General features: G+C 43.6%; 1 protein-coding gene across 3 annotated transcripts in view; it reads right to left on the bottom strand.

The window, feature by feature from the left end:
- The window catches only part of HECTD1 (HECT domain E3 ubiquitin protein ligase 1), a 62,079-nt gene that overhangs the window by 30,207 nt on the left and 13,416 nt on the right, over window positions 1-18,456 (bottom strand). For all 3 annotated transcript variants that reach the window (XM_066608564.1, XM_066608566.1, XM_066608565.1), the window contains exons 2-15: window positions 16,389-16,630; window positions 11,070-11,304; window positions 10,587-10,814; window positions 10,216-10,497; window positions 9,857-10,127; window positions 8,367-8,443; window positions 8,194-8,292; window positions 5,823-5,937; window positions 4,358-4,532; window positions 3,975-4,113; window positions 3,690-3,860; window positions 3,211-3,433; window positions 2,583-2,846; window positions 1,003-1,079 (exon numbers count right to left, since the gene is read on the bottom strand). In XM_066608564.1, coding sequence (XP_066464661.1) covers window positions 1,003-1,079; window positions 2,583-2,846; window positions 3,211-3,433; window positions 3,690-3,860; window positions 3,975-4,113; window positions 4,358-4,532; window positions 5,823-5,937; window positions 8,194-8,292; window positions 8,367-8,443; window positions 9,857-10,127; window positions 10,216-10,497; window positions 10,587-10,814; window positions 11,070-11,304; window positions 16,389-16,528 — 2,496 coding nt within the window. In that variant the 5' untranslated portion in view covers window positions 16,529-16,630. The remainder of the gene's footprint in view (window positions 1-1,002; window positions 1,080-2,582; window positions 2,847-3,210; window positions 3,434-3,689; window positions 3,861-3,974; window positions 4,114-4,357; window positions 4,533-5,822; window positions 5,938-8,193; window positions 8,293-8,366; window positions 8,444-9,856; window positions 10,128-10,215; window positions 10,498-10,586; window positions 10,815-11,069; window positions 11,305-16,388; window positions 16,631-18,456) is intronic.

Genomic DNA, 18,456 nt, shown 5'->3' with positions numbered 1-18,456 from the left:
CATTCTCCCCAGCTCTAAATAAATTGGAGCTGGTGAGAATGGATGAGAAAAAAATACATTTCCCTGCAACCTCCTGAACTGACAGAGTTCAGGAGGGTGCAGGTGCTCACTGCACCGTGGGGGGGGGGGGGAGGCCTGCTTACCTGTCCGGTGTCTTCCGCATTCTCCCTCTGCCTCCCGGCTCGGTGATCATGTGACCACTGGGGTCAGGTGGCACCCAGCAGTCACATTATTGCCGAGCCGGGAGACAGAAGGGAGAATGCGGAAGACGCCGGACAGGTAAGCAGGCCCCCCCACGGTGCAGGCTCCCGGCTCGGCGTTCATGTGACCGCTGGGGGTCAGGTGACACCGGCAGTCCCATGATCGCCGGCCGGAATCTCCGTGCATTACATAGCGCTAATTGAGCGCTATGTAATGTGTAAAGGAGAAGGCAGAAAGGGTTAAAAACCCTTTCTGGCTTCTCCTCGGGGGTCTTCGATGAGGACCAGTGCAGGAGTGTATCTGCACCCGATGTGTCTGATGATCGGGTGCAGATGCAGTCCTGCACTGCAGGGTCGGGCCTGCCCCGACATCGGAGCTGTGCAGGGAAATGATGATGTCGGGGCAGGCCCCGACATTGGATTGGAAAGGGTTAACAGCTTAAGGGCCATTTATACGTAATGATTATCGTAACACAAAATTCGTTCAAGCGAAGAAAATGCGAGATAATTGTTATGTCTAAATGCAAAGCCATCATGCACCATTCATTTACTTTTCAGTTGTCGCTCAGTTTCAACCAGCATAAAAAGCATTGCTTGTTCGCTCACTTCTTGCTGCGTCTAAATGTTTCCCATTCTTAGAATGTGAAGCACTGAGCGAGAAGTTAGCAAGAAGCAAGCGATTCTCAGCGATGATTTGCTTGTCTAAATGTTCTGCCCGAGCGCGAACCAAATAGCGGCGACGTCACCTGCTCGTGCGCTCGTTTAGGAGACAGTTGCCCCATATAAATCTACCATTACATACCTTTTGCTTTGTTTTCTCTAACTTGGACTTTAACTTTCTACCTCTCTTTCCCGTCCAACCAGTAACAAATTCGGAACCTGAAACACAAGGGGAAAATTTTTTAATTTAAGTTATCCTATATTGGTAATTTTTTCGTAGCTTGCAGGGTATTTTCTTGGCAACAACATATTACAACTCTGATAAGAAATAGGCTACATTTATGAAAAGGGTGTAAAATATGTCCTTGGAACTCACAGAAAACCACCATCAAAATACTGTTGATGAGCTATCCGCAGGTCGATCAGCTAGGGTCTGTCGTTTGGGACCCCGACCGATCATCTGATTGTGTGCTCGCTGTCAGTGCCGCAGATACACAGAGGTCAGAGCGGAAGCCTCCGCGACAACCTCTGTGTAGTGGTCAGCGCTTGTAACTGCAGGCACGGCTCTCATTGAAATCAACACAAGCTGTGCCTGCAGTTACAAGCGCCGGCCACTACATAGAGAAATTCCTCAACTGTTCTGGACAAATAAAAACAGAGTACCAATTGAACAGTTTCTCTCTAAGGCTGTATTCACACATCACTAATTTGCTGCAGATTTTGTTGCAGATCTGCAGCAGATTTTACCTCTTCAATTTAAATTGAATTAAATGGGTGAAATCTGCTTAAGATCTGCCTGATAATCTGAAGCAAATCAGTGACGTGTGATCACACCCGTAAAGTCAAATGCTCTCATTCACTGACAAAAAGCAGCGCTGTTGATAATGGTTTCAGAACAAACAGAATAGAATGATTCATAAGACTCGAGGACGGGTTTCTCACAGGCAGCAACCGGTGGCCATTTTGCTGATCTCCTATACAATTGTTTTAAAGTGAAACTGTCAATTTAGAAAACTTTAGATATTCCATGGTAACATGTTAGACGTTTTGTTCAGCAGGGGTCCGAATGCAGATGTCACCACCAAAAGCGCTCAGCACAATGCTTTCTTAGTTTCAGCGATTGTTGGAGATCTCAGCAACCGGACTCCCACCAATGAAAATTTCTGAAATAGAGTTCCCTAAGGCTGGGTTCACACAGGGCGGATTTGCCGCAGCAGATCCGCCCGCGGCCGCTAATCTCGGGATTAGCCAGCCATGTGGATGAGATTTCTCAGAAATCTCGTCCACACGGGACGGCTAATCCGCTGCGGTAAATCCGGTTGAAACCGCAGCCGCGGTTTCAAAAGATGCAGCATGTCTATTTACTTTTTTGTTGTTGTTTATTTTTGTCGCGGTCGCGCTCTCCTCTATGGGAGCGCCGGCCGCAACGGAAAAGCAAGCGGCCGGGCCGCTTCAAAGCGGCCAAACCACTTTTGCTGCGGCCAAACCGCGAGATTTCCCACGGGAATCCGCCCTGTGTGAACCCAGCCTAATGCTTGCTTATTTTACATATGTATATTGTATGCTATCTATTCAATTTTTTTCAATTACTTAATAAAATAGTATTTTTCAGTATCAAAAAACAGCAACCAGTGACTGTATTAGCAGTAATCGTAGATAACATATACATAGCTTAATTTAAAAAAAAAGTACTTACAGCACAGAAAACCACTTTGCACTTACCTAATGAGGTCTCTGCAGTAAAAGAGTGCTTGGTTCCCCTATTGGACTCAAACACAAAGCCGGGTAGATCTTCTTTCAGTATGGTTGCCTGTTGTCCATCAGAGTTGTGAATGGCAATTTCTCCATCTTTCAAGCAAGTGAGGGACCAGTTGCCCACAGTCAGCTTACCTGGTCCAGGAACAGATAGAATAGGTTGGCTGGAAGTGGAGGGTTTAACTTGGCCACGAGCTCTCTGCAATTTCTCCAAAAACTCGCTTCTGCTTTCTATGCAGAAAAAGGAAAAGTAAAGAAATTATGTTGAAATGTGCACTAAGAGCTAAAAACATAAAGAAAGGGGAAATTTAGTACCTACTAGAGATGAGTGAGCGTACTCACTAAGGCAAACTACTCGAGCGAGTAGTGCCTTATGCGAGTACCTGCCCGCTGATCTCAAAAGATTCGGGTGCTGGCGGGGGAGAGCGGGGAGAAACAGCACTCTCTCTCCCCCCCCCCCCCCCCCCCCGCAACTCACAGCTCTCCCCCGCCAGCACCCGAAACTTTTGAGACGAGCGGGCAGGTACTCGCATAAGGCACTACTCGCTCGAGTAGTTTGCCTTAGCGAGTGCGCTCGCTTATCTCTATTACCTACCTGAACTGTCAGAGCCTCCTTCTGGACTGCCACTTGAATACATGGTTGCAAGTTTCCCATCTAAGATGAAGCGAAACCAGCCATTGCTGCCATTGGACAATTCTAATGCTGCTGCATCGCTCCAGATGTACAAGCAATCCCTTCCTCTAATAACAGACCAGTCCCGCCAGTGATAAGGCCTGCCCTGCTGCAATTCTTTGGCATCTTCCTGCGGTTCATCCTCCTAGAGATAGCAACGGCAAAATTAATCTTGCACATAATACTCATTATTAAGAAAAAATTATAAAAAGAGATTATCTGTTTCGGAGAACCAATTCCACGAGACAGACCTTCCACCAGACTAGCTACACAGGGATAATAGAGGAGAACCCTAATTGAGAACCTATCAATACTGCCTTCATGTACCCCAATAGGGCATAAAGCAAACTTATGTAACAAATCTAATGCAATGACTGATTCCTAAGGGCTGTCCTACTCACCTTTTCTGGTTTGGGGTCTTCCTCATTCTCATCATCAGAGGTAGGTCCAGCTAAAGTTGACACTTTACTAATAACACCAAGTCTTGCTAGCTGGTCTAGAAAGAGATCGTCACCTTTATCCACTAGGTCTCGGATGATCTGCAGTGCTAGAAGGTGACCATCGTCATCATCCTAAAAACACAAAGAAATGCGCATAAAATCATAGGCAACCCTTTCTTATACAGCCCTGATAAAAGTACAGAATCCTACCAAATAAAAAAAGCAGGAAGATCTTTAAAAACTCACCTCCTGATCCAAAACAGTAGCGGTAATCTCCACGAGGACAGTGGGAAGATTGTGCCCGGCATCCGAATCACAAACTTCTTTCAGCAGTGCTTCAGAGCAGAAATGAATCATCTTTCGGATAAGAGCAAGGCTGGCTTTCCTGTAAGAAGGAAAATATCTCGTACCAACAAGACTATTTGCTTCTGGACAAAAAGTATCCACAGGTTAAATAACAAAGCACAACAGAAAAGTCAAATAAGTGTTAAGATGTTTTTTTTTTAAAAAAAGTATAGGCATACCATGTGAAGAAACCAAACGCGTACATAATTACAAGGTTCACTGTAAAATCAACAGAGATGCATAAGTGATGATTGCCGTATAGACTACATAAAAACAAATCCTACCTAATTGATGGAAGCATAGTCTGCTGGAAAGTTTGCGCAAAAACAGGCAGCAGCCTCTTCAAGTATATTGGAGCCATTTCTGGGTCCCCCTTCGGCTCATTACACTCTTCTTCCTCTCTATTGGAGTCTTTTTTCTTCTTTTCATCTCCTTTGTTAACAGGACACATCCAATCTCCTGAAACATACAAGAATAGGTAGTGAGACCTCTTTCATTTACACCTTGATAACCGCCCATTGTCTTCCAATGTCAGGTGACACAAGTCCTGAGTCTACAGTGATGTTTTTTGGCATGGTTGCTTTACCCTTTCCAATGCAGCGTTGGCCCTCGTCCGACATTAAGATTTCCCTGCATAGGTCTGATGTCGGACGAGGGCCGAGACATTAATAGTATGCAGGACAGCGCTCCGATGTTGGAAGCTGTTCTCCATATATATCTAACAGAATGCAGGACAGCGTTCCGATGACGGCCGACACTTGTTTGTAAAAAAAATAATAATTTTTGTGTGTTTTTATTGAGCAATTTCAATAAATCCACAATGTGCTTTCCCACCAAAAATAAATAAGAGCTGCGGAGTGTGCAAGTGACAGGGAAATTGCATAGGAAAGGGTTGCAGCTCCTGCAGGAGAAGGCTGAAGTGGTTTATGTGAGTGTTACTTAGTGAACAGAGGCAGCAGCAATGCTGATGTCACTACTGGACCCGGTGATCACATGATCTCCAGGTTCCTTCCCAGCATGGCAAAGTTGCTGAGTCTCAGCAGAACCAAACTCTGCCAGTAACAAGTGTCACAACAGGAGTCAGTTTTTCCCTGTAAAGGCTTCTGCCCAAAGGTGTATATCTCTGCTTTGGAATCCGCAGCGGGCGTCTGCACTGCGGATCTGCAACAAACAGCACCCATAGCATCCTATGGGAGATCGATTATTTATCCACACTTGCGGAAACCAACTGCGGTTTCCCCAAGCGTCGGTGAAAAAAAACAAAAACCGCAGCATGCTCCATTTTTTCGCGGATTCCACACAGATAGCTTCTATTGAAGTCAACGAACACTGCAGAGAGGTCGCGGATTCCGTGTCGTCACCTTGCGATGACGCAGGAAAAAAAGAAAAGTTTGAAAAAAGAATCTGTAGTGCGTATGCCTGAAGGCGAGCCGCGGGGTTCATCCGCAGTACAGATTACCCGGAGACAGACTAAAAAAGGTTCCAAATGATACAGTGGAAAACTGTAAAATAAAACAATGATAAAGTGTGACTATTCTTCAGAAGGTATTCCATGACCTCATGGGGGACATATTATGTAACAAAAAAAAAAAAAAAGAAACAATAAAAGGAAAAGCACATCAACCCCATTCATCCAAGACTATACATATGTATCCAAATGACTGATACATAATAGACAACCTTATTTTTTGTGTACAAAATTTTAGGATATGTTGACACTATATAAGCACTGGAAAATAAACTGCACACCTGGAGACTGTAAGATGGCGACCACTTCGCTGTGCCCACGCTCCCGTGCTTTGTCCAGTGGAGTCTTTCCATCCTCATCACGTAGGTCTGGATTGGCTCCATGGCGTAAAAGGGTCTGGAAGGACAACAAGAAACGCATAAAAATGCAATATAAATGAATAGACTTTTCAGAACACAGTTACTGGTTTATAAATGAACACGTGCTAGCTGCCCTGCTATTAAAATTTATGAAACATCATAAAAAAATTTTTACATGATATTTCGGGTATGAAAATCATTCTGAGAGTTGTGAACCATGTGATTCAATATACCTATTCAGCAATGTAATCATATAGCAAGACATCTGGCATGAACACATAATATTTTGCCTCCTCTTCATCTGCTTGCCGGTGATCTCACCGGATAACACTGAGGCAATAGGAGATCACAAAGTCGGGAAGGATATCACCTGTACAGGGTGACTTTAGAAAAGTGGTGACAGAGTCAAGTTGCTTTAGATGGAAAGATTAATGTTCAAATGAGCGAAAAGTGAACAATAATTGTTCAGACTAAAGGCAAGCGAACTCTCGTGCTTGTTCCATTTAAACATTACTTGTTCACATTCATTAAATGAGTCAACAATGAATCTACCTGTCTAAACAGACTGCACGAGAGCAAATAAGCTAGCGGTGACATCACTCGCTCGTGCAAACGAAAAACGGCTCATCTATAGGGAGCCTAAAGCTGATTTATTTATGCATGAAAAGACACAAACACTGACATGCCAAAAGTCATGGGATAACAGTGTATAAATTGATTTTGAAGTAGCATTTACTCAGCAGACAGCTTGGGAGTCTGAACACCAGCCAGCGTGCTCATGGTAAGGCAACATGAATTATCGGAGTTCAAAAGAGGCGTGATAGTGGGTGCCAGACGGATAGGACATTCCATTTCTGAAGTTGCGCAGGTTTTTAACAGTTCTCGATCCACAGTGTTATATGTGTACCAGGAAACAATTGTAGAATGCATTACCACCCACAGTGAGCAGTGCAGGGGCTGCCAACAGGTGCTTAATGATTGCAAGCAGTGTTTGGCTGGAACTCTAGTATTGTCTGTGCGAATAGACAAGTGGCTCCAGCAATCACATCCACATTCAGTGCAGATTTCATGTGCATATCAGCGCAGCGTTCTGTAGCTTCCATGCGGTATGGGAGTAGTAGACCCACTACAGTGATTCTGTTACCACAACACCGGACACAGCACTTCATCTGTGCCTGTAAGGTTGCTAACTGGATCCCAGAAGACTGGCAATATGTGGCGTGGTCCGATTAGTCACGGTACCAATTGTTTTGGACCAATGGTAGGGTTTGTGTATGGCACAGACCCCAGTAGTCAACAAGTCATTGTGCAGGCTGGTGGTGGTTCCATACTGGTGTACGGTGTGTTCTCTCATGGCATGGGTTGGGTTCACTGGTCTGCCTAAACAAGCCATTGACCGGTATTCACTACGTTTCACAGCCTGGTGTTCAGTTGTAGCCATTCACTGACTTCATGTAGCATCCAATGATGTTCCAGCAGGATGAGTTCTGTGCCAATGGGCCAAAGCTATCCTGAACTGGCTTGAGGAGCATTCTGAAATGTTCCTACAAATGGTGTGACATACAAGTTCGCCTAACTTGAGACCAATCCAACTTTTATGGGATGTGGTGGAAAGGTCCCTACGTACCAGAGATCTTGCACTAAAAAAAAACCACGGAGCTATAGGTAGTTCTCCAGACAGCACAGATCAACATCCCTTCAGACGTCTTCCGTCCACTTGTGGAATCAATGCCAATGACGAGTTGCAGCACTTCAACGGACTAAAGGGGGTCCTACACGATAGTCATTCATGTCCCATGACTTTTGGCATGTCAGTGTACAGCAGCAAGAACATCATTAAAATTTAGAGCACCACTTCAAGTTGTTAAGGCACCTTACAGATGATCGATACCATGGAACAAAGACAAGTTAAAACAACGCATTTCCGTTGGAGTCGAATTGATAACACATGATATGCCGGGACGTGTCTGGGCAGAAATGAATTACCAACTTGACATCTGCTGTGTTACCAATGGCGCCGTCTTCAAACATTTGTAAGGTGAATTAAAAATTTGAGTTCTATTATTTCATGACATTCTGCCTGTTGTATGTCAATTCATGTATGAATAAATCAGCTTTACTTTCGCACCATTGTTTTTGAATTGCCCTGCATTATGTAGCTTTAATCTGCCCATTGAAAATTCTGACTATAGCGGAAGACTTTCCTAAAGCTGTGTCAATCCAATGACCCAATTCCCTGAGATGGGTTCAGTCCAGAGCTGAATCGACAAGTTTCGCTTTCACAGCTCCCTACCTTTGCCACCTGAGGTCTCCCAAAGCAAGCAGCATAATGTAAAGACGATGACCTCTGACCTCTGTTGACATCGGCGCCTCGTTCACATAAGAATTCCACCTAGAAGAAACCCCGCATTGTAACATGCAGTTAAACATCTCTAAGGTATATCACTTATCATAGTACAAACTGACCATCTCCTGAGTGCCAAAAGCTGATGCCCAATTCAAAAGGGTCTGCCCAACATCGTCCATGAAATTCACTTCGAATGCTGAAGAAAGGCAAGAACACAATCACATTATTCAACAAACAAGCAAATCATTTTCAAATTCTCTTTAAAATTACATTATTACTCCAACAGGCTGTCCACCATCAGGGCTGTCCTCACTGCCACTTTATTTTGAATTTGGTGCTCTTCTTGGGCTAGGGAGGAATGGGCTCTGGGCTCTAGTTTGGTGACGTGGAGCGATTGGGCCTAGGGTTACTCTAGCATAGTTCATCACATAGTGAGATCTATGTATGCAAGCAGCTTAATTTATTTGGTTACCTTAGAGGAGATGTCTCTGTAGTACATCTAATCTAGTGGTCGGTCATTATTAGCACTTAACTTAAGATCTATAAAGGTTCGTGATGAGGTCTGATATCTGACTGAAATGTCTTGAACCATTTATGTTGCTCATCAGATTCAATTCTAAGAATCATGTAAGATCCTAGATAAAGAACCGTTTCTTCTAGAGTCATCGAATTCTGGAAGTATCAGCTTATTGCCCTAACGTTGGGTGGTTCCTTTTTTTAGTGGCTCAGCTAGGCACTCGGTTGACAGGCAGGAAGAGGACGTAAGAATGTGGGTTATGGAGATCCCTTATATCTACCATGCTAGATGCATCAGAACTGATTCCATCTAATTAATGCACCTATCTATTCTCTTATAGTGCATGGTGATATAATTGGCCCTATCTATATTGGGCACTCTAGATAGGAGTAGAACACTACCTCCTGGGGTGTTCATCCTACTGGGAGACTCCTATAGCCTGACTTTATGTATCTATTATTGGATCCCCCAATGAGTGGGCAACTGTAGAGGCTCATTTTGAGTGACCCTGGTTACTGACCCGGAAGGGATACCTTTTGTTCGTTTATACGTCAGGTTTATCTTTTGTATGGCTCGTAGGTTTTAGTTTTAAATTATTAAAAGTGAAGTTTAAAGGGTGCTCATCTGTGAAGGGTACCTTTAAAAATTATAGATCTATACAATAAGCCATCATCTACAACTCCTCTTACCAATTTATCTACCTACGCAGCAATCATCAGTAGGTGTCCTTACTTTCTGGTGATAAGTAAGGCACATGATTTACAAAAGCTATGGCCGCCTCTACTTTAAGGCTCATTTACACGGGACGATTATCACTCAAAATTCAATCAAACAAATGAAATTGAGCGATAATCGCCTTGTGTTACTATTCGTTCACATCTTATTGCTGACTTTCAGTCAGCATAAAGAACACCGGGTATTTTCGCTGCGAGTAAGCGCCCCCCAATCAGCACTTCACATAGAATGCTAACGACCTTAGAACGGACGTTAGCGCTTGTGCAGTCGTTTAGGTGACTGTCATCCCGTCTGCATGGGAAATAAGTACAGTACATATTGAAATCCTCTTAAAAACCCAGCTCTTCAAACGCTTACCTCCTGTGTCAATTGCATCTATAAGTGCATCTGTATCCTTGCTACGAATGCAATCAATAAGCTGACGATGGGAGCGCTCTCCAGAGCTGTCTAGTCTTCTCAAACCTGGGATGCGACCAGTGGACCCAGCACTAGATTTAGGCAAGGCCTTGCGGCCTTCGAACAGCAGCACCAGAAGCAAGTCTACAAGTCGCATGGTGTCAAGAACACATCTTTCATCCCCTAGTAAAGCACTCTCCATTGAATCTAATAACTCAGCCCGGAGCAGATCCTATAAAAATAAATGCATTTATTCAAAAAGAACCTAAAAACGTAAAGAAAAATCTTTAAGCACTACAAGCCTCATCACTAATGCATACATGTGTAACAACAGGTGATCCACGGCACAGTGTTGACAGTAGGCTGACGATTGTGGAGACTTGGTTGCTGATTTTCGAGTCTCCTGAAGTTGAAGGGCCACCACTGGTACCACGTCCAGGTTTGCAAGCAGCGGACGGTCCTGAAACAGTTCCACCGGCTGCTGCCATCCGAGATAACAGTTCTTCGGTCAGTCCATGCTGCGCCAATGGTGCTGGATCAACACCTCGGCGTGTAAACCTATCTGCCAGAGAAGCAAAACAGCGCAGTGCACCATCGGACACCTACAGGGGATTTATAGAAGGAGGTATGAATATGTTTGCAATATTATTTGCTTCCTACAATCCATCTCAAGACAAAATGCAAACCTCACCTGATGATCTTCATGCTTAAGAAGGCTAGAGAGAGACTCAACACAGGTCTCTAAAGACGCATCTTGGGGCTCCATTTTTCCACATAGTCGTGACACCACTGCCATAGCCGAATGCAGAGTATCCTTGTGAACTAAATGGCCGCTGTCTCTAATGAAAGTAAGGACACAATTCAAGCCACCTGCTTCAAATACCGCTCCTGATTCACGCGTACAGATCAGTTCCAGCACCTGGAGAGAACAAGAATTGTAAATTAGTGCACAAGCAAATTTCTTTTTAAGTCCATGCTGTACAGTAGATGTGAGTGTCAGAAGATAGAGCAGCATTGGGCCAGTGCATAGGTGTCTGAGATAGAAACGTTACATTCTGAGCCCCACCAGGGAGAGCGGCTGATGTACATAGTGACAATCTCTGTACAGCTCTGCAGAATACACTTGCACTACATAAAGGGAAATCATTCCATATGAAATGGTAGTGCCTCTCACCTTCACACACTGCTCAGCTAAATCCCGACTTGTACGATTGTTGAGCTCTACTACCACAAGTCGATTGCACAGTGCTTTTATGGCTCCTTCAACGCCCACAATGCGCCTGGTACATTCAGCAGATACATCTAGGTAATACGTTATAGCGCGGGCGGTGACCTCAAGCACATTGTCGGGGGCACTCTCATCCAGAAAGATCTTGCATAAAGCTGGTAGGAAAGTGCGAGGAGGACACCTAAACAACACAAAGAAAATACAGCAGTAAGAAATAACTCTACATACTGTGGGAGATTTTAAGAGAAACGGGAAAAGTAGCGCCATTGCCAATAGCGACCTATCACATACCCGTTTTCACTTTTCTATAGGCCCTTTTTTTAATACAAAAAGTTCAACTACTTTCCCTTCATATCAATATTGACAGATGTTGAGTATTTTAACACTATAAGGACCAAGCGCAGTAAATTTACGATGCTTGGTCCTGGGCTTTAATACTGGCCGATAGCAACAGTACGATGCGGGATTAAAGCTCCTGCAATCAAGCAGAAGCAGGTCACGTCTTCGGCTGTCAAACACAGCTGAGGACCCAGAGAAGAAGGAAGAAGCGGTTTTTAAAGGAACGCTAGGTAGTACGGAGAGAAAGCGGAAGTGTTACTTCTCCTATTCGACCTGGCAATCACGTTTTCGATAGGTGCCCCCTAGCATGTCAGAGCTGCAGGGTCTCAGCAGCCCCTGATCAGCTCTGTTAGTAGCTACTGTGGGGTGTTTTGCCCTGTAATTGGGGCTCCTATGGATGCTCCAGCTACAGTGGAAAACTGTGAATTAAAAACCCTAGAGGTCTTATATGACGTCATGGGGGATAAAGATGTTTTAAAAAAAAAATTGTAACAAAAATAAATAGATCATAGATATCTATCTATCTATCTATCTAAAAATGACTCACCTGACAACCACCAAAACTATCGCTATAAGTGCCCTGTAAACTGTTACTATACAAATGATATATCAAAACGTCCAAACCAAATTAAGGAACCCATTTCTGTCATCTGTTTTAGTATAAATACACAAATTCTCAAAATAAACGACAATAAATTTGAAAAATAGTTTTTTTTTTCTTCTCTTAAAAGGGGGGGGGGGGGGGGGGAGAGTCAGTAAAAACAAAATAAGAATTAGCTCTATATGCCATGGGAAAAAAAGCTTTTGGTAGCTGAAAGCAAATAAAGTTGGGCAAAAAAAAACTCTGCGTGGGTAAAATCCCTAAAAAGTGTCTGGTCCTTTAGGACCGAAACACCCTGGTCCTTAAGGGGTTAAAAGAACTGATGCAAGGGAAAAGTAGCGACATTTCTAATAGTGACCTATTACATCCCAGTTTTAGCTTTTTGATAGGCCCGTTTTTATACAAAAAGTGCGACTACTTTTCCTATGCACCAATATTGACAGATGTTCAGTATTTTAAGAGATCAGTTTAAAGGGTGATGATAAATAATCTATCATTACTTCTTTAATTTCTGGTATTTCCTGTATCATAATGACATTATTCTCTTCAGATGTCTGTACCATTGTCTTCCAGGTGGATTATGCCCCATGATGCATTATTTCTTTGTTACATTTCTGAGTTTAGAATGGGTTGGGAAGGTAACATCTCTCCTTAAGGAGAGCAGCTCGAAGGTGAGTGAGGAGACTTATAAAGGCCACGCATGATCCTCTGGGAAATATATGCAAATACCTCTTCAGCGCCATCTATTGGATGGCAGCATTCCTGCAAATCAATGTCAGACCATTTAGAATGAGCATGGCTGAGCAAATGTATAGGAAAAGGTAATATGCCTATGGCTGGTATCTCTTGGTTGGGAAAAACATATCATGATGGGAACAGCCACAAGCTGCTGAAATATACAAATTATGCGGTGACGTGGAGACTGGAAGTACAAACTTTATACACTTTACAGAACAGATTACTGGGGTTTCTTTACGGTTGCAAATTCCTTTCCACAAGTAATAAGAGCACATAAGCTTAGAAAGAAGTGCCTTAATTCCCATTAATATGGTCTAAACTAAAAATAAAGAGTATACAGAAAAAGAAAGAGTCAATGTGTCCACTCTTGGTGCTAGGACACAGGGACATTGTAATGTACAGGGAGCCCTTGTTCCTAATAATAAATATACAGGTTAAAAAAATGGACAAAAACCCCACACATTTCTCATTCATCCCATGTCTTGCTGCACATTCCAATTCATAGTAATCCAGACTTCATTCCTAAAAGATTATCCTCATTTTTCCATCTGCAGCTTAAAGAAGCAAAGCCATGCAGTAAGTACAGCTACATCCTACTTCATGGAGATGTATTACGCATCCACGTAAGAGTGAAGACCCACCTAGGAGCCGTATTAAAGAACAGAGCAAAGTGTTCTCCAAGTTGACTAGTAGGAAGCCAGTTTAAAAGGAAACTTGCACATAATGACAATTATGACAATTAACTCACCAATCATGTCATGTGGATGACAGCGTGGAACCTGTCAGCTCAAACATAGCATCATGTTACAGAGCAGGAGGAGCTGAGCAGACTGATATATAGTTTTATGGGGAAAGATTCAGTAGAACTTGTATCTTATTCATTTATATCTCCGCACATTCTGAGCTGAACAGTCCAATGGGCGGAGCTATCAGTGATTGGCAGTCATCTGTGTATGACAGTATACACCGGGAAGGCTGTTAATCACTGATAGGGCTGCCCACTGGACCACACTACTTCACAAGTTGCAACACGGCCTTTTTAACAACTATTAGTAATACTGTGATCTTTATGCCATACAAGGGCTACTGGCGACTTAGGCTGCATGGCCAAGAACATCCTCGCAGCTAGCTGCTGCAAGACTATTTTAGGTTTGTGGTTTCGCTGTTTAAAAAAAAAAAATGCTAAAATTGCAATTCTGTTACCAGCAACTTGCATTGTGGTCTATGCTGGCAAAGTTACGTGCATCTTATGTCCAAAAATCCAACGGTGTTGCGTAGTTGTGTAAGGTCACGGGTCACAATCATTAAACAAAATGTTGCAATGTGACACTGTGATCTTCTTGTAGTGTAAGCCATGTTGCCCTAAAAGCTCCTAGGAGCCACTGATCAATCACATGCACAGCGGCTCAGCACACAGCAGGCCGGACAGCTGTCCGCATAGGGTGGATGTTCCTAACGGCCCTTTTAGACACAAGGATTATACGTTGAAATTCGCTCAAAAGCCATCGTTTAAGCGATAATCGTTGTTTCCATCTTGCTCCCATAGAGCAGTTTTCATTACAGAGTCGCTTATCGTTCGTCTTTCAGTCTGCCTAAAGTCCATCGTTCGGCTGTTTGATTTTCATTTGGTCCAAACGACATCGTTCAGCGAGTTTAGGGGAGCTTTCAATGCAAACATTACACAACGATAATACAACTGAAAAGACCAACATTTTCCAACGATTTTCATTAGGAAAAAAACGTCCGTCTTTAAAAGCAAAACCATTGCTCACTTTTATTGATATAAGGAATTTCGAGCGATAATCTATGTGTCAAAATGGGGCTTAAGTTATGCATGTCAAGAGGTCCAAACAAAAGTTGTGATCATTGCAAAAACTTTGCCCACGTTCTACAGGACAACATTAAAGTCCCTGCTACATTAAAAGGAAACTACAGTGAACATTAAGTAGTCAATAGAGGTTGCGGTAGGGGGGGGTGTTAGGTTCTTCGCCTGAGAGTAGGCGCTCATTTCTCATCTGCTTCAATTGCAGGTAGCTGGGACACAGGCTGGTGGGGTCACAGGAATGAAAGAACCCTAGATTACAGATGGGATTCCAAATGAGAAGCTTTCTTCCAGTTTCCGTTATGGCCTTATCCCCAGGATGCATTTTCTAGGCGTGAAGAGGATGTGATCCTGGAGGACTATACATCCACTTGGTTCCTACGTAGAGTGGTGAAGTATACTGTACCTGCCCTATTGTGTTAGTACATTTGTAAGTATATGCCCATTTTTTGTGATGTCTGTTTATGTCCCCCCCTATATCCAAACTCTTGCCCAAACATGTCACCTGCACCTCAAGAATATTTTAAAAATTTGCCCCTTTTTCACCAAAGACACGCTAAAAATGGTCACCGTTTCGCTCATCCGGCTCCATTTTTGCTGCTGGCTGATTTGCAGACTCTCTCCCATTCAATCCATCCTGAATGCTGCAGCCAGGTTCATCTTCCTGTCCAGCCGCTACTCAGATGCCCACGTATAGCATCCCTCACTCTCCACCTCGCCATACCGTGCACATCTCCAGCCCTTTATCTTCTGTTTCACCCCACTTTTTGTATTATGTAAGCTCGTTGGTGCAGGACGCTCACCCCTACTGTTTCCATCAACTGATTACTAGACATAACCATGGTTTTTGTATCTTTGTTTCTTCTATCTGTTCCCCTGTTTTGTAAGCACTGCGGAATATGCTGGCACTACATAAATAAAGATTTTTTTTCCCCTGTGTTTTTGATGTTCGTGTAGGGACTTACAAATAAATGAGGACCCTTAATACGGGTTGTGAGCTTGTGTATTGTGAACAAAATATTAAACAATACCTTGTATTTATGAATATTTGTCGGCACGTATCAGTAACCTGCAGTGCAGGATTGAACGCTGGGGGAGCACAGGGTGCCGATACTAATGTGGTTCACCTATGAGCTGCAGGGCAGCCCGCTGGATTGAAACATGGAGTCACTCATCGTTTGTGAGCCTGCATGGTGCACTAGACATGCTATGTGGCCTGACACATTGTATATGCTTTATCTATGTGCAGGTATAATACTAAGCAACCCCCCCTCAATATAAGGAAGGTTTGTTCATCAGTGCCTTGTGCCTGTGCTATTGCCCCTCCATATAGCAGTTTGGCTGTCTGCATGTTGAGAGATATGGTGCATTTATCTGCCCTCGTGTTAGTACATTTGTAAGTAAATGCCCATTTTTTGTGATTTGTCTGCTTTTTTCGAATATTGTATATTGGCTGTTCCCTCAATAAGGTAATGTTGCAAAGCCTATAACACTGTAGAAGAAATGGCATGCTGCGATTACAGCTTTAGGCCTCATTGTGTGCACAAGATTTTACTACGTCCAGTTCCCTAAATCACCTCTTTTGTAATGTACCAGAGCAACAAAAGATGTTTTTTTTCATCCCAGAAACACCACGACTCTTGTTAATGGGCTGTGCTGGTCACTGATTTGCAATACCAGACAGCTCATAGACAAGAGTGGTGCTGTTTCTATAGGAGAAAAGACATGAAGAAGTGGGAAAGAAAAAAAAAATTGCAAAACTCACGTTTCAAAACAGCGGTCTACATTATCAGACATGAGCAGCAGCATGCATAGTTGTTCCAAGGCAATGAGCTGCATGTCTCTCTCATCCCCCTGCCCCATCTGGAGCCATTCCAGCAGCGTATCCGGATCTACGTCAGCCATGACGGCTCTGCCTGGACAGCAGCTTCCACACGAACCGTCGTGGCAGGTCTAGTATTCGGCTCTTGGTCTCAACAGTCTTGATCTGTCTGCTGGGGCCCTCACCTGCGGAGAGAAGGAGCACAGAGAGGTCATGGGTTATTAATGTACAGATAAAGCAGGTTAATCCCAGCCTGGCCAGAGGAACGCAAGCGCTTGAAGTGTGAGCCTCTGGTATAAGCTGATTATGTACGTTCTCAACTCCATACGGCAGCCTAGCAGCAGACTAGGAATGGACACATACAATCAGCAGAACGGTCAATCCCTATGGAAATATATTACACTTATTGCATCAAGAAGTCTGCTGTTACTGACGCAGTAAGACCACTTTATTCTCTGCAGACTTTCCCCTACGATATCTGCACTTAGGAATCCACAATCTAAGGGACTTTCAAAATCACGGAAAAAAAAATCTGTCTGGATTTTGGGATGTGTTGTAATTCTTTATATCCTTGTGTCCTATTCATTGCCGATTTTACACATTTCACCCACTGCAGATGAATTAAAGTTTGCATCCAAGTCATAAAACCAATATGCAGAAAAGTGCACATGCCTGCTAGGAAAAAAAAAAGCACATGCCTGCTAGGAAAAAAAAAAAGTGCGCATGCCTGCTAGAAGTTTCCAGCAGAAATCCACAGCATGTGAACAGACTTTTTGTGCAAACAATCAGTTCACAATCCAACTATTTGGACAGAGATGTTAAAGTACAAAGACAAGGCAGCATGACGGCAACTGCACTGTTCCAGCCTCGCATCCTAGTGCTGTCTCCTAGGATTTACTAAGTCAAAGGGTGATTTCAGACCCAGCTAAACCCGGCCAGAACCTGCCCCTTACCAAACGGTTATACTTGCCCAAGGTGAGAGAGGGGTGGACAAGGTACACAATGCAGCACAAGGGTCAACGTGCACCTGGAGCCGCCCCAACTACATCTACTCCAATTCTCATTAGACAATAACACTATAGAAAAAAGTGAATACAAACCTTTTGCTTTATTAAAAGACAGAAGTTTGCACATGCAAAAAAGGGAAGTGTGAGCGAACCCATTGTCAATGGTTCTATTCTCTGCGAATTTTGCACGCAAATACGCTTGTGTGAAGGAGCCCTTAAGGGAGTATTCCAGGACTTCTTTTTACTTTCACTATTGAGAACTGACAGGTCATCAACTGATGATCGATGGGGCTGCCATTCATATCCTGAACAGCTGATCCCTAGGGCTGATGTCACTGCGGTCAGCACAGGAAACAGATTGCTCTGACCATTGCATAGTGGCCCAACCAGGGATGGTTTTCTTCTATGGTCAGCTTTATTTGGCTTCATGCAGTGACTGCAGCCCCTAGGGATCAGCTGATTGGTGGGGATCTGCGTGATGGGTCCCTGCTGATCATCTATTGATGACCTGTCAGTAATCAAAAAAAAAAAAAAAGTCCCAGAATAGTAATTTAACTTCTTAAACGACAGGAAGTAAACTTACGTGATGTGGATGGTGCAGGATCAGAAGATGAGCCCATGCCATCCTGCAGCGGGAGCTGGCTGTTACCGATAGCCGGCCCCCCTCTGCAACAGCGATCCCCGCTGTTAGCCCCCTATACGCCGCGATCTATGTAGATCGCAGCATGTAAAGAGTTCACAGAGGGAGTGTGCTCCATCTGCGACGTCATCAGACCGCCACAACGTAATCCCAGAAGGCCGATGGGTTGTCATATACTGGTATCCTAGCTGCCATTGCCTATGATCGCTATTGTAAGTGATAAGGTATTGCCGTTAAGAAGTCCTGTAATGCATTATCATAGTGATTAGAGCTGTTATGGTTCAAGTCCCCTATATGGACATAAAATGCAAAATGCTTCTTTTGTTTGTTTTGCATCATAAAAAATGTATCATGTCATTTATGC

The sequence above is a fragment of the Eleutherodactylus coqui genome, chromosome 6, assembly GCF_035609145.1.
Source record: "Eleutherodactylus coqui strain aEleCoq1 chromosome 6, aEleCoq1.hap1, whole genome shotgun sequence".
Taxonomy (NCBI): domain Eukaryota; kingdom Metazoa; phylum Chordata; class Amphibia; order Anura; family Eleutherodactylidae; genus Eleutherodactylus; species Eleutherodactylus coqui.
The sequence above is the reverse complement of the archived record's forward strand: the minus strand, read 5'-3'. Positions and strand labels throughout refer to the sequence as shown.